The sequence below is a fragment of the Delphinapterus leucas genome, chromosome 18 (genome assembly GCF_059928025.1).
Source record: "Delphinapterus leucas isolate spDelLeu-1000000601 "Yukka" chromosome 18, BTC_Dleu_Yukka2, whole genome shotgun sequence".
Classification (NCBI taxonomy): Eukaryota; Metazoa; Chordata; class Mammalia; order Artiodactyla; family Monodontidae; genus Delphinapterus; species Delphinapterus leucas.
In genome coordinates this window covers 54,252,803-54,269,712 of record NC_143146.1, presented here as the reverse complement: position 1 = coordinate 54,269,712, position 16,910 = coordinate 54,252,803, and the positions used below count along the sequence as shown (strand labels likewise).

General features: G+C 36.8%; 1 protein-coding gene across 11 annotated transcripts in view; it reads right to left on the bottom strand.

The window, feature by feature from the left end:
- NAA16 (N-alpha-acetyltransferase 16, NatA auxiliary subunit) overlaps positions 1–16,910 on the bottom strand; it is an 89,758-nt gene that overhangs the window by 22,316 nt on the left and 50,532 nt on the right. For 8 of the 11 annotated variants that reach the window (XM_022574926.3, XM_022574928.3, XM_089899489.1 and 5 more), the window contains 8 exons: positions 15,862–15,990; positions 9,701–9,914; positions 8,677–8,870; positions 7,293–7,401; positions 6,770–6,868; positions 6,286–6,429; positions 4,086–4,183; positions 1,604–3,227 (listed from right to left, as the gene is read on the bottom strand). In XM_022574926.3, coding sequence (XP_022430634.1) covers positions 3,030–3,227; positions 4,086–4,183; positions 6,286–6,429; positions 6,770–6,868; positions 7,293–7,401; positions 8,677–8,870; positions 9,701–9,914; positions 15,862–15,990 — 1,185 coding nt within the window. In that variant the 3' untranslated portion in view covers positions 1,604–3,029. Of the gene's footprint in view, positions 1–1,603; positions 3,228–4,085; positions 4,184–6,285; positions 6,430–6,769; positions 6,869–7,292; positions 7,402–8,676; positions 8,871–9,700; positions 9,915–15,861; positions 15,991–16,910 lie in introns of those variants that run through there. The other 3 variants (XM_022574930.3, XM_089899488.1, XM_022574929.3) reach the window with 2 other exon arrangements.

Below are 16,910 nucleotides of genomic sequence, written 5' to 3'. Positions count from 1 at the left end.
CAAAACCTGTGTTCTTTCCTCAATGCCCTGGTCTCAGATCATGTGCTGGGAAGAGATCTGTGAAGAACTAGGAAGATGTTCCTAAATAAAGCAATGAATGGTCTCCCTGATCCTCCTGCTACTTCCCTCCAGCACAGCCACCCCACGGTCTGCAAACCCCTCACCTCCTATCTTATCAGCTCCCAGGATAGAGCGTCTCAACATCAAAATTAGTTCCTTAAAGGGAGCTTTAAAAAAATGTCTAAGGACGGGCTTCCCTGGTGGCACAGTGGTTGAGAGTCCGCCTGCCGATGCAGGCGACCCGGGTTCGTGCCCCGGTCCAGGGAAGATCCCACATGTCGCGAAGCAGCTGGGCCCCTGAGCCATGGCCGCTGGGCCTGCGCGTCCGGAGCCTGTGCTCCGCAACAGGAGAGGCCACAACAGTGAGAGGCCCGAGTACTGCACAAAAAAAAAAAAAAAAGACACGCCCAGAATAAAAAAGCCAAATTCTGAAGTTATCACACTGTCACTTGAATCTTTGTCTTTTCCTATCTGTTCTGATAAACTTGGCAAGATCAACAAAGGACTTTTTGTGTTGAGACTAGAGGCTTCACTTAGTACTTAGTTCTCAGATGCCTCTCCTTTAGGTTTATCATTATTCTCTTTTAGCTTTCCAAAACTAAAAGTTGGGGGTAGGCTGGAGGTAGGGGATGGAGGGACATGATACAAAACCCTGCCTCTCTTATCTAAAAAAGATCCCTAGCACATCCCAGGTTTACAATGTTTTATACTCAAAGTGGCATGGGAGTAGGTAGGAGAATAGATACAACCTCTATACACAGAGGAATATACTACTGGATCTCACTAATCCCAGTGTCACTCTTTATCCTGCCTTCCATACCTTAAACCTAACTTCTCACATCTCCACTGTATCCACCCTATATATTTCAGAAACTCCAAATGATCCGAACGAAATACTTTTTAAAGACTGCTGTTGAAAGCACAATTTCCATATTAATTATGATTAACTGGCATCTTTTATAGAAATGGCATCTTGCTGAAAGTAACATGACAAATTACATGTTTCCCAGGATATTCAGTAACAAGATAGCCTAGTTCTATTATTATTAAAACTCTGAAAAGAAGCCAAGCTGCTGTGGCACTAGAATATATTGGTAGTTGGTTATTTTTTTAAAATAAACTTGTAAAAACTAAGATAATTAAGTTTTTACTCCCTCAAAGAAAAAACATTTTGCAAAAATATTGTGACAGGGCTTCTCTGGTGGCGCAGTGGTTGAGAATCTGCCTGCCAATGCAGGGGACACGGGTTCGAGCCCTGGTCTGGGAAGATCCCACATGCCGCGGAGCAACTAGGCCCGTGAGCCACAACTACTGAGCCTGCGCATCTGGAGCCTGTGCTCTGCAACAAGAGAGGCCACGATAGTGAGAGACCCGCGCACCATGATGAAGAGTGGCCCTGGCTTGCCGCAACTAGAGAAAGCCCTCGCACAGAAACGAAGACCCAACACAGCCAAAAATAAATAAATAAATAATAATAAAGAAAATAAAGGAATTCCTTAAAAAAATATTTTGATAGTGTGAAACAACACAAACACAAATAAGCAACTGTGTACAAAATAATTTATTATAGCATTACATAGGTTGGCATTATTTTACAGTAAGTTTTTTTCTCTCAACATTTATGAATCTAAATATTAGCTCAGAGTGAAGGAAAACCATTTTAATTAATTGTTTCTCTAAATAAAATCTCCCCTTTTGAATTTATATTTGCCTTTAAAAGGAAGTATTAATGTTACAGACATTTATACAGTTCTGAAAGAAACATATTCAATGATTCTATTACTGTTTTCTGTACAAGACAGAACAAAAGCTACTACCCCCCCCAAAATATTGCTCAACAATACTATATTTTAATAGTTAAACTAGCTGATAGTTTAAATTCTCATTTTGCTGATATAAAAATGTATTTAATAGTCAATGCATGGCTATAAGAGTAAGAATATCTCATTGTAATTTGTATTTTACCCTATTATGCTCCCTTGAAGCACTCATATACAAACTACTTGGTAACGCAAAGCAATTTAGCCAAGAAAGCATAACTCTTGCCTGGGGGTCTTTAAGACTGATCTAGATATGCAGCAAATTTACCAGTGAACTTCCATGATTAAGAGGCAAACAGATCCCCATATTCTGAATCATCAATATAAAACTGGAGTACCCCTGTTCAACAGAAAATAGCATTTTCACGGCTATTAAAAAGGAAAACGGTAAATAACAAAAAAAGTAAGGTGGACAAAAGGTCAAACTGAAGTAAATTTTAAATAAGTATCCGTCAAAAGGAGTTCCATATCACTTCTGACATATAGTTAACACTTTAATATTGATGTGCTTTAATAAAAAGCAAACAAACAATAACAAAACAAACCAATAAGGGATCAAAACATAAGATTCTGAAACGAAACCCAGATCTAAAAAAAATAATACAGCAGAGCTGTATGCAACTTAGGTTAATTAAGAAATTATAGTTATGATACGAAGTGACAGCACCAATCACAATGCTGATAATTCAAAAGTTTAAGAAAGCTGTACAAGTATATAACAGGTAATTTTAAGAGCTTTTAATGTAAATTGGCATAGTCGGATAAAGAATAAAATAAGCTTACAGCATACTCCATTTAAAAATTCTATCCAATACAGTTGATCTTTGAACAAAAGCAAGAGTTAGGCGCACTGACCCTCCCTCCAAGCAGTCAAAAATCCACATTTAACATACAGGTGGCCCTCTGTATAAGCAGTCCTTCCCTATCTGAGGTTCTGCATCCCTGGATTCAACCAACTGAAGATCGCATAGTACTGTAGTATCTCCTATTGAAAAAATCCACATATAAGTGGACCCTCGAAATTCAAACCCATGTTGTTCAAGGGTCAACTGTACTTCATTTCATATCTATATTAACATACAAGCTGGAAAAGAAACCCTGATCTGAATTCAACTTTGAGTTTTACAGAAGTCAACTTTCTATGGGATTTCAAATTTCACTTGCCAAGACATCACAGTTAGCTGTGTGGTTTAGAGCTGCGCTATGACCGCCGACTTCGCTCCCAGCAGGCAGGAAAGCAGAAGTAAAAGGAAGCAGGTTATGACAGGCCATCCTGTATTCTTCATACTGAGAATTACAGTTCCCAAAGCTGCCATCAAGCAGTGCCTCAGAAACCTTTATTAAAGTCTATTTAAACAAGGGAAAAATAAAAATTATTTAAAAAAAAACTCTGGTTAATAACTATTTTAATCAAAAGATGCAATTTGTTAATTAAGCAAGAGAAAACCAACAATGCCACACTCTAAAATAACTTCTTGCTATCTATAATAAGTAATCACCACAAAAAAAAGAACATTTAAAAAATCAATTCTACAAAACCTTAAAAAAGCAATAGGGAACTTGCCTGCTGGTGCAGTGGTTAAGAATCCACCTGCCAATGCAGGGGACACAGGTTTGATCCCTGGTCCGGGAAGATCCCACATGCTGCAGAGCAACTAAGCCCATGCGCCACAACTACTGAGCCCAAGCACCACAACTACTGAAGCCTGCGTGCTCTAGGGCCCGTGCTCCGCAACAAGAGAAGCCACTGCAATGAGAAGCCTGCACACCACAATGAAGAGCAGCCCGCGCCCAGCAATGAAGACCCAACAGTCAAAAAAAAAAAAAAAAAAAAAGGGTGATAGAATTCTAATACTTAAAAAAAGTGAGTCTCTGAAACTGTGACCACTGAAAGTGTCCTTTATTAATAACAATAGTTCCCATTTACTGAGTGCTTACTATACGCCAAGCACTTCACAGTTTACTATTTCAGTTAACACCAACTCTGAGATAGACAGTATTTTCATCCTCACTTTATAAATGAGGAAAAGGAAGCTAAGAAAGGTAACTTGCCTAACATGACACAGCTCATAATTGGTAGAAGAGCTGAGATCCAAATCTACACATAACTCCGAAGGGCCACTCAAGAATTATGTTGTAAAGATATGTTTTGTTAGATCACTCAGTATCCACAATCTCTGGGAATCAGTGTGTGAAAACTCTTACCTTTACATTTGTATCTTTTATGGTTTCATCCAGTCTAGTGGCAATAGCAATTGCTTTCTCTTGCCTTGACTTGTCCAGAAAATACATCATTTTAGCACCTGAAATACCAAGACATTACCAAATGAGTGCATTCCTATGTCTTACATTTGAGTTGATTTATACTTATCAGTGACTTAAAACATGGTTCCAGAGACTTCCCTGGTGGCACAGTGGTTAAGAATCCACCTGCCAATGCAGGGGAGACGGGTTCGATCTCTGGTCCGGGAAGATCCCACATGCCGCGGAGCAACTAAGCCCGTGCGTCACAACTACCGAGCCTGCGCTCTAGAGCCCATGAGCCACAACTACTGAGCCCACGTGCCACAACTACTGAAGCCCGCACACCTAGAGCCCGTGCTCCACAACAAGAGAAGCCACCGCAATGAGAAGCCCGTGCACTGCAACGAAAAGTAGCCCCCGCTCGCCGCAACTAGAGAAAGCCCACGCACAGCAGTGAAGACCCAACATAGTAAAAATAAATAAATATATTTTAAAACAAAAGAGAGCAGTGTGACAGACGGACAACAGGAAAATGTTTGCATATTCACGAAGAAAATAATTTTTAAAGCTGTTTTAAAGTAAAATCCAGTTTATATTCCCCCTATAAATTACATGGTCCATGTTCTATGCTCATTTTTCTATTGGGCTTTAATTTATATTTCTATTGTTAATTTATAAGAGTAGTATGTATATTATTAGCTTTTAATTAGTTACATATCTAATGTATTTTTCCCACTTGGCCTTCTGACTTTATGGCTTTTTTTTTTTAATGTGGCAAAAATTATCTTTTCCTTAGAATTTCATATGATGTTTAGAAAGGCATTTCCCATTATTATAATAAAGAAATGTCTCCCTCCATTATTCTGTGTTCTTGAAGAGAAATTCTTATTTGCCCTTGCTGTAATTTTTCACAGGAATTAACTTTTTTTCCATAGATGTCACAACCAAGCGGTATCCCTTTACAACAAGAAAGCTCAGGTTAAAATATTTAAAGTAGGAGCATAGTTAATTATATTATGTACTCCATTCATTTTGTCCCCAACTGCTTTTCCACAATCTTTTTCCAGTTTCCATTTTGCCATCTTGTCATTTTATGAATTTGTATATGCTGCCTAAAATCCTGCCTGTAACAAGACAGGATACAGTAAATCCTCAAAACAGAAAATACGGGGACTTCCCTGGCGGTCCAGTGGTTAAGACTCCACGCTTCCACTGCAGGGGGTGCAGGGAAATAAGATCCCACATGCATGCCATGAGGTGCGGCCAAAAAGTGAAAAAGAAAACAAACAAACCCACAAACACAAAATACATACAGTAATAAAAAATACAAGAAAAAATAAGTGTCGTATAACCTCAACATCCAAAGTCAACCAATTAAAGCTTTGATGCTTCTTTTCAGCTTTTATGCCATGTGTATTTTTACATAGCTGAGATTATATGTTAATTCTGCATATATATTACAAAAGTACCCCTGTTATTACAAATCTTTTGAATAAATATTACTTTATATGACTACCTGTCATTTTATATGAACCTACTACTGTTTTCCCTATTACTGGACATCATTAAATATGTTTCCAGTCTTTTCCCCATCCTTACACAGAGAATTCCAGTTAATATCTTTGCCCTTAAAGCTCTTTCTTTGCTTTGGATTAATTCTTTAAAATTATTTACACAAATATGTGTGACTACAGCAAAAGACACAGTTGTAATGAAGCTCTTGGTAAGAATGACAAATTGTTTTCCTACATGGCCAGGGCAGTTCACACCTGCAGCAGTAAAATACAAGAGTGCTTATATACCACATCTTTCCCATACTCTAGTCTCATTTTCCCATACTCTAGTCTCCTTTTCCCACACAAAAATAATCTTTCCTTTTAGGTGGGAGGTTAGGTTGTTTATTTGAGACTTTTCTTGTTTCTTTTGAGGAAGGCCTGTATCACTATGAACTTCCCTCTAAGAACTAAGCTTTTGCTGCATCCCGCAGGTTTTGTATGGTTGTGTTTAAAAATAATCTTTCCTAATTTGAAAGGTCAAAATGGTATTGTGTTCATTTCTTTTTCTCTGTTAGTGAGGATGATAATCTTTCCAAACTTTTCCTTTTTCGTCACATTCTAACTTTTTTCCATAAACATTTTAACCCTGGGAACTAAATACCAACCTGAAAGTAGATGCTGAAGAGAGGTAGCATTATGTTTGAGAAAATCCTCATTAAAACTTTCCAAATCCTTGTTAACAAATATTTTCTGCATTTCTTGAGACAGAACTTTGCTCACAACGTCTGGAAGATTACTATGATTAGACACTATAAAAAGAGAACATGTGAAGTTTATAAAATTTTTGGTCTGTACTTTGAAACAAAATCAATTGAAATATTTATATTTATTATTAAACTTGATATATTTTACATAATAAAAATAGTATTACTCCTTTGGAATATAAATACATTCTAGCTTAAAATGCACTAATTTCTAACATATCTTTGCTAGCATGTTCATTTTATAGATAAATCTCCATTTAAATACTATAAACATTATACTTTTTTTGCTTTACATTGTTATAAATCTCTTTAATGTCCAGCTTAATGGAAGACAGCTGAACTGTTATATTTACTTTTACATAAATATAACCTTTTTTATACTTACCAGATTTAGAAAATTTAATTAAACATTCATGTAACCATGGGTTATTCCTGTTGATGGCAAAAGCTCGTTTGACAGACTGCAGCATTAACAGAAACTTCCCTATGTCAGAAAAAATTATAAAAGTAACAGCATCAATATTTATGTATGTTTTTTCTTCACTTTATTTTAGCCTCACTTAAAATCCAGTAACAAAGTGTTACCTTTCCTGTAACATTCAAAAGCAAAATTCAAAGCTGCCTTTGGTTATCAAAAATAATATTATTTTCTAAAGAAATGCTTGAAAAATCATGAAGAATTGATTCAGGTAAACAACTTGTACGACTATTCAAATTATTCATTTGATCATAATATTCTAATTTATTACTCAGTAAAGTTTTGAGTAGCAAAGGAAAAAGGAATTAAGAGCCTTTGTGGAAGGTTGAAATGAAACTCTAAGAAACAAAAATAGATCTAATTCACAAAGATTCTATTGAATATGGCCACCAATAAAATCAAGGATTAAAATCTGAATTCAAACTATTACCTTTTCTAAAATATATTTCAAATGCTAATAGATGAGTGTCAATGTTATCAGCAACAAGGTTCTTAAGAGGTATAAGAAACTTGATAGCTTCTTCTAATGGATTTTCTATCTATTTTGAAACAGAAAGAAAAATTATTGTATTTAAAAAGCAGTTTACACAACTCAAATTTCCCCCCAAATTTTATATTAGTACATAGCTGAAGTAATTTAGACAGTTCTCTTCATATAACCAAGTAAGCAAGAAAAAATTTTTAAACTATCAACTATAAACAGTCAATACTTTTCAAAAACGGAAATAGTTCTATTGCTTTTCTGATTATAAAATCAAGATAATTTTATAAAAATCAAAAAAAAATACAGGAAATTATTCCACAGACTTGATGAAATGGTACTACAAGTACCATTATACTACAAGTACCATTATGCTACCAAGCCCCTTAAACTACAAACATTTAAAGGAGGCAAATATAATTGCACTACATAGTTGAAAAAAAGGACAAATTTAAAATACTTATACTAGATTCATAGTGAATAAACCAGAAAGCTATTTCCCTAAATAGGAAATATTTCCCTAAATCTGGTTCCTAAGTAACTATTAACACTTTGAGAAAATCCTGGAGATAAGATGCTATTCTCTTTGTAGCTAAAACATTATCTAGCAAGGTATATGAAATGCTTCCATATTTAATTGTATTGCTGCTCTAACAAATTACCAAAACTTTACTGTACTAACACAAATTTATTATCCTGTAGTTCTGTAGGTTAAAGGTCCAACATGGGTCTCACTGGGCTTAATATCAAAATGTCAACAGGACTGCATTTCCTTTTGGAGGCTTTAAGGGAGAGTATGTTTCAATGCCTTTTTCCAGCTTCTCAAGGATGCCCACACCCTCTGGCTTGTGGATCCCACCCCACACCCTTCAAAGCAACAACAGAGGATTGAGTCCTTTTCCCACCACTCAGCCCTCCTCTCCTGCTTCCCTCCCCCACGTTTAAGGCCCCTGGTGACTACTTACATTGGGCTTACCTGGATAATCCAGGCTACTCTCCCTATTTAAAGGCCAGCTAAGTACAACCTTAAATTCCATCTGCCACCTTAATTCCCTTTGCCATGAAATATAACATGTTCACAGTTTCCAGGGATTAGAACACAGACACCTTTGGAGGGCCATTATTCTGCCTACCACAACTACAATTCTATCTATAATTTGCATTAGCCAAAATTTGCATATTATCACTCAAAAACAATTGATGACTATCATAATGATCTTGGCTAATACTACAAATAGCTTCTGATTTACAGATTTAAATACATTATGTTTACGGTCAGAACAGAATGAAATAACATAAATTTTACCAAGTAAAGACAGTAAGTTCGTCTCACCCTTTCTAATTTTTCAGGTATAAGTTCTTCTTTGAGACCACTGGTTTCTTCTTCTTCTTCATCCCGTTTTTTCTTTTGATTTTTTTGTTGACGTTCCCTTTCCACATGCTTTTTCTCTTCTTCTAATTTAGCCTTTTTTTGAGCTCTTCTCTGCTTGCTAAGCATTTTCTTCAATTCTTTGGCTGACAGGTTTTCTATAAATATCCAAATGAATGAAAATTCTGAGTCAATGTTTCCAATTTCCTCATATTCTTATTCAATACATACTATTAGTATAGTTTTTTGGGGGGCAACTATATAGAAGATTTTAGAAAGTGTACTCCTAATGACTAGCTCAAACCTGGCACACAAAATGCAATAGCAAATGCTGCATCAACTAAAATTAACCAATTCTAGCCTGGTTCTGCTTCCTACACAATACATGGGTTTAGGCAAATCATCTTCTCTCAGGCTCAAGTCCCAAACTGTATAAAGTGGGGCTGATGACTATCCTCTTGGAATATGAATATATCAAGGATAAGTGCAATGCACATAAACACCCGTGATCTGATCAGAAATTTGCCTCCATGCTATTTCTCAAATATTCTTAGATATTAACATTTTAGTGAATAAAAGGCTCTATACAGATATTCTCATTGGCATTATTATTTTCAATCAAGTAGGTATTCGAAGTTGTACAAATATATATTTTTTCCCCTAAAAAGCTCAAAACTATCTTCAATTCCTATTTAAGAAAAAAAAAATACAGCCCATAAACATTTCTATTTTTCCTGAATGGGCCCTACCAACGATAAAAATTAGAATGACTGCAGGTCATTCCATTAGGGTAATTTAGAAGCATCAGCTACAGGACATCATCCTGTCGACTTTTTCTAAGTCTTCCCCCCACTTTTTTGGGTATTATCAGTTATCTAATGTTGTCTTCACATCCATCTGATAATATACTTTTTCATCATTATGTTAATGATGTTCTGAAATTTTGTGTTCTTTTCAAATCTCTTTAAGCAAGTCCCTTTTCAGTTACCTGAATTTATTTCTTGTTGTTTGCTTTCATTGGTCAAGGGATTATCATACAATTTCAAATATATTTCAATAGCTGATCTAGCGGCCTTGAAATAGAAGGCATGTCTCCTGAGTATATCTTCTAATCTCAAAAGGTCAACGTAGGCACGAAGGGTCATCTTTCTCATGCAATAAGTATGGAAGTCAAATTGATCGTCGGTTATCTCAAAAAAATGCTTAAAAACAAAACCACAAAATTATCCCTTACGTTTATGTCAATAATGTCTACTTTTGAAAAGAAAATCATAAAAAGCCCGAAAGATATGTAAGCAGTCACAATTTCACTTAGTTGCCCTCTGCAGTGTTTAACATATGAAGGACCTCAAGGTGTTCTTCGCATTAAACTTAAGTTTCTCTTCCTACGATCCATGCCCATTCCCTATACATCATGTTTTATTATAATACTCAGTTTCTATGAAATAAGTCAGATGAAGGGAATTCCCTGTTGGTCCAGTTGTTAGAACTCAGCGCTTTCACTGCCAGTCCCGAATTCAACCCTGGTCAGGGAACTAAAGTCAGATGATCAGGTTATTTTTTAAACCTGGAAATTACAACATACTGATATTTTCGTTTTAATGAAATACTTCTCAGTATTCCCCCCAAAATCAGCAACGCAGAGTTAAACAGAGCTGAACGGAGACTAAATATATATAGGTTCACACTGAATGTCTACAAATTAGACGGTTCTACTCAACCAAGAGCCCTTCAAGGACAAGCCTATCATATCCATCCCCACTACCTGGCACAGGGCCTAGCACAGCAGACATTCAATAAGCACAATATTTGCCAACTCAGGAGAGAAGCTGCTTATCATTCGTGTGACTTGTTAATTTCCTAGAGCCTCAATTATTTAACCTAAGTTAGGAATAAAGAAATATCAATATATACAGCTAATTTCATAAGGTTGCTAAGGGATCAAATAATTATTTTAAAGTTCATTCTGAACAGTAAACTGCTTTACAAACGCAGAGCATTATGGTTTTCTCTCACTCATTAAACTCCCATTTATCTACTTACATTCCATTTTAGCAAAAGTTCTTAATCTGGAAGAATTAACAAAGGTCCAACATGGGTCTCATTAACAAAGGTCCAACATAAACAAACATAATAACATTTTCCTAAGGAGGGAGCTTGAGGCTTTCATCCAATTCTCAAAGGGTCCGTGGCCCAAAAAGGGTTAAGAACTAATCCCCTACACGGAAAAAGACAACTAATCCTCTGACAAAACAATTTATACTTTTATTTTCTTCCCTACATGCATCCCTACCTCCATCTTCTTTCTTTTCCCCTATTTTAGCTTCGCCAAAAATATATAGGAAAATGAATGATTCGTTACACAAACACAGATCAAACTCTGCTACTACCTCATCTTCCCTCTGTCCTGGAGGCCTAGTAACTCACTGCGCAGAGAACACATTAGTAATTGTCCATGTCATTTGATAATTTTAGTTATCTTGGTAATTAGAAATACACTATACACAGAATTACAGTAAGTACCTGAGACTTTAAGGGAAGAATACTAAGATAAAAAGAATAAAAGTATACATTGTGAAGGAAAGAAATGGGGAAGAAAAAAAAATGAACATTTTAAATTAGTTTATATTTCCTAGTTCAGGAATCATGCTTTAATGTTATATTTGAAAGTTGCATTCCTCCCATTAATAAGACAAATAATAACATAAACTTTTTTTAAATCAAGGAATTACATAGTTGTTCACGGCTAATATAAATCAAGTTATATCTAGCACTATAATATCTTAAAATTCAATACAACTGACTGAGGAAAAATGGCAGTGCCCAAAATCATGGCACACATAATGAGATGAAAGCATCTAAGAGATTACAGGACCTTTTTTTAAGGGTGAGAAACATTTACGTGTAAAAAGGCAGACACAAGTTTCAAGAGATATTCCTATAGCATTAGTAGACATAGATTTAAGTCAAGTCTCAGAGGGAGCCATATGGAACCACAAACATTTAAGCCGCCTCTTTATCAGTAACAGCCCATAGGCTGCCTCTCTCCAGTTAATGTCTTCCATAAATAGGGTAACCAACTTAATCCCAGTTTGTCTGAGGCTTTCTCAGTTTTTCCACTGAAAGCCCTGTGTCTCAGGAACCTGCTCAGGAATGGCATACTCCTACTTAAAAACAATTAAATAATCTTAGGTTGATTTTCTTTTTTAACTTTTAATTTTGAAATAATTATAGGTAAAGGAAGTTGCAAAGATAGTACAGAGATGTCCCATATACTCCTCCCTCAGTTTCCCCACAAGGTTACATCCTATAGTAACTATCAAAACAAAAACCTAACATTGGCTTAATGTGTGTGTATAGTTCCATGTGATTTTATCGTGTGTAGATTTGTGTAACCACCACCACAATCAAGATAAAGAACTAGTCCATTACCACAAAGATCTCCCTAGAACTACCCTGGGGTGATGTTTAAGTCTCCAAATTTATAAAACATAAAAATATACTAGATAACAAAAACAGGCAAATAGGTAAAGTTACCTTCCCTGCACTTCAGCCAAACATGAACATGATATGGTCACTTAGGCCACTGCAGAAATTAGGCACCCTAATTTTAACATACAGCCTATGGCCTTAACTCACTTTCCCCCTCATCACGAACACTAGTTCTCTCTTTTGGGGGTGAGGGAAAATGCGGCGGGAATGCTGGCAGGAATTGCTTAAGTTGTCAAAATTAGGCTTGTATCAAAGTAAGACAAGTCATCAAAAAATTAAGAAATGCTATTCACAGCTTAAAAGTATGGTTTTCTTTAGGAATTTCCTATTAGACCTTCTCTTCTGACCCAGATTCTCCCACCCAGTACTTCTCAGAGTTGCTGCAGGAGACTAATAGGAGCTCATACATAGAAAGGCTACAAAAATCTCTGGACTTAAGAAATAATAATAACTAGACCAACTAGGGCAATAAGCAACTCTATTTTCTTTATAGAAAATCGGTTGTTATAAAAGCATGTGTCAGGACTTCCCTGGTGGCACAGTGGTTAGGAATCCGCCGGCCAATGCAAGGAACATGACTGACTTCAATCCCTGGTCTGGGAAGATCCCACATGCCACGGAGCAACTAAGCCCGTGCGCCACAAGTACTGAGCCTGTGCTCTAGAGCCTGCGAGCCACAGCTACTGAGCCCACGCACCACAACTACTGAAGCCTGCGCGCCTAAAGCCTGTGCTCTGCAACAAGAGAAGACACCGCAATGAGAAGCCCACGCATGGCAACCAAGAGTAGCCCCCATTCGCCACAATTAGAGAAGGTCCACGCGGAGCAACGAAGACCCAAAGCAGCCAAAAATAAATTAATTAAAATAAATAAATTTTTAAAAATAGAAGCACATGTCAATTTGATAAAGATGCACTAGAAGATAAATTTATGAACTTCCTATGGTTTTGATCTATCAGAAATCTTAGATCTTATCAAAAAGTTTTAGAAATATACATTGTTCCTGTTTCAGATATAAATCAACACACTAAAATAATGAGAAACTAATCACCTGAAAAAAAAGGAAAAGAAAGCTCAATTCTTGAAAGATAAAATAGTTAAAAATATTATTCTGAACACAAGTTTAGAGCCAATACTTTGAAGGTGGTCATTTTGTCTTATGTTTAATAAAACAAGTTCTAAACATCGGATTGGGTTGGACTACATAATCTTTATATATAATCCTAAAATCCTATTAAGGGGGGCAAGATGAAGGCAGAAGAAGTACTACAGTGGGCCATTCTAGAAGTCTAATGTTTCAAATCCAATTAGTAAGAGCATACAGCAGTATGTCCTAAGCTGAAACTGCCTTCAGTGAAAGAACTCTTGAATGAATTCTCGAAGGGAGAAGGACTTAGCCCTTCTTGGAACTTATTTCTCTATTCAATGACCTTCTATTTAGAAGGTCAACTGCAAAATTTTATATCTGAAAGGTGCTCATTTCTTTACTAAAACAGTTAAAACCTAGGCACAAAAGTAACTCAAACAGATACCCGTTATATCTTTGATTTCTGTAATTACTCGTAAATCCTTACAGTTATATCAAGAATTTTCTTTTAGATTATATTAATTTTATTAGAAATTAACTTCAGAAGCATTAATCAGCAAACATTTAATCACCCTATTTGTACTACACACTCATGTTTTTACACATAACCACTAGAAGAGCTAAGTCTTATAATATTTACTTTTTTGTATAAATTATTCACTATAAAGACTAGCTTACAAGTGGAATATGAAGGACCTTTTCTTACTTATCTGCTTCTGGTTATATTTTCAAGCACCAACAGCAAACCCTAAAGACACTTTGTAAAGTTTCTAGCAATAGCAGTTATATAACATGACCAGAGGGTGACGATTTCTACCATGTTTTAATCTCTGATAACCAATGATTTCCTCTAATTTTTTTTCCTTCAAAAATGCTTTCTACCAGTCAAAACATATTTCTTGAACTGGAAGTACAGCTGACCCTTGAACACCACCACGTAGGCCCACCAATATGTGAATTTTTTTCAACAGTAAATACTACAGTACTACACAATCCATGGTTGGCTGCATCCATGGATACAGAACCACGGATAGGTAGGCACCGCACATACAAAGAGCCAACGAGAAGGCACAGAGGGATTCTCAACCTCACACAGCACTGGCACCCCAACGCCCACTCTGGTCAAGGGTTCAACTGCAGTAGTTCAAAATCACTGAAAACACAGGGGAATGAAACTTAGTAATGGAATAGCTAGTAATCATAGTCTAACAATCTTCAAAAAATATTAAAAAGAATAAAGTAGTACAGTTACTAATGTTAGGAGGAATGGGACTAGAGCTGGAAAAGTTCATGATGGTCCCTAGGTGTTCAAATTTGACTTTCACAGAAAATCTGATAAATTTCTAATTATGGTCTCGCTGGAATTACTGGTCCATACGTGCCGAGTAGGCTGTTCACTCAGGAAACAATCTACCACTCCCTGAGAATGTCCTGGTTAATAAAAATGTCGTTCCTTAGTAACAAGCAGAATGCTTTTAGAGTGACCATCATCTAGGAGTGTCGAAACAAGCTAGTGATCTAGGTTTTGTCACAGAAATAAGAGCCTGATTTAAACTTAGAATGCTTGGATACTGCCTGAATATATCATCCAAAGGCTTTATATTTTCCAAGAAGATGAGAAGGATTTCCCCCAGCAATCCAGCCATCAAGCCCAGGCTTAAAAAGGAAAAAAACAAAACAAAACAAAGCAAAGCAAAAACTAAGCTATTTCTAAAAGGGCTCAGGTAGAATCCTAGTTCCAGTTCCCAACCAAAGCCACCCCCTAAGATTTAGCCTTCCTGTTGGGCAACCTCAGAAGTTTCATGTGGGAAAAAGGCCAAAGTGACTGCCAGAGTGCAGACATCAGGCTCACCTGACTACGACGCCTGTGGCTCTATACTGCGTCAGCTTGGGACAGTGCTGCCGAGTGACCCCCAGCTGAGGGCTGCTGAGGGCTGCCTCAGGGGTGCATTTGTGGCTCTTTTCCTCCTGTGGTCCATTTGGAAGGAGAGTGCTTCAGAGATGACAAAGAACAGGAAAACAAAAATTCACACACAAGGAAAAGAAAAGTCCCCTTACTAAGGCACATCACACACATAATCCTAGCAAGTAATAAAATAAGCTTGCAAACCAGCCACACATTGTGTACAAAGTGCTGAATGTGAGAACAAATATCCTGGGAAGACAAACTGGAGAGAGGCTGACTATAGAGCAGATCCTGACATAAAGAGGAGAGAGGTGGCCATCAGCTTGTGCACCTTTCTAGGCTAGAGGTGAAAATCAATAATGGCCCGATTAGGGAATAGGAGTTTTGAGTATATGTTAATAATAGCAACAATAACTTACTAATCTTTTCCTTCTTCCTTCAGGCAAAAGTATGCAGACATGTCGAAATCATAACCATTTGAGGATCAAAAGAAAGCAATCATTTATTCACAACTTCTGAATGTTTGAAAGGCTAAAGATCAAGAATTTTTTCACAATGAAGTTTCCAAAGTAGTTATAAGAGGTAGATGATCCCATGTGGAAATCTACCTGCTTTTTTTGTCACCTTACAGGAGAAAAATAAAGCCGAAACTCTATTAACTTACCCTTTCTACTTCATGGCATTTTTTCAAAGCATCCCCATATCTTCCCAAACGCTGATAAGCTGAAATGCATTCTGTTTGAAACCACATACATTGCATTTCATTTAGATTTTCCATGGCAGATGTTCCTTCCTGAAATGGAAGCAATCATAAATAAAGGAAGCAAACAAATAAAAGAGATCCTAAAAATCTCATTTTCTCTTTTACAACTATGTCTACAAGGATTATTATGACAATAAATAGTATTAACAAATTATATAACAAATATATCAATGTGCTTCCAAAGGCTATCAACTTAAAATTACATGTCTTATTTTCCAGCTCTGTGGAGATATTCAACAACCTACATAGAAAAGACTGCAGATTACTGAAGCTAAGTTTTAAACACCAAAGCTTTTACTCAATCTATTTAAGACAGTAATCCTAAGAAGCACTGCCTATCTTTTGTCTATTAAGCAAAAGCTACTTACTTAATCTTTCCTTGCCAACTTAGGATCACTGCTATTTACAACATCATTTTCAAATCGCTTACTAGTAGTTCCAAGCCTGCTTTTCAGTTTCCCAAGTCTCCTCCCTCCACGTCAGGCTATCAGTTGTCACTTCCTTTGTACCCATGTGTCTGCTTCTAACAGCATGTCCTGTTCCATGCCAACTCTTTGCAGTGGGCTGACAAAACCAAATAACGGAATTTATTAAGAATATTTGTAGGGCTTCCCTGGTGGCGCAGTGGTTGAGAGTCCACCTGCCAATGCAGGGGACACGGGTTCGTGCCCCGGTCCGGGAAGATCCCACATGCCGCGGAGCAGCTGGGCCTGTGAGCCATGGCCGCTGAGCCTGTGCTCCGCAACGGGAGAGGCCGCAACAGTGAGGGGCCCGCGTACCGCAAAAAAAAAAAAAAAAAAAGAATATTTGTTAACTCAGGCTCAGTGTGTATTCTAGAAGAGTGTAAGACATAGAGTGCCTAGTTTCAGCGCAGGGGCACTGGAGTTTTGTCACAACTTAGAACAGTTATTTAAAATATACTTTATGTGACCCCAGGAAAGACAGTAAGA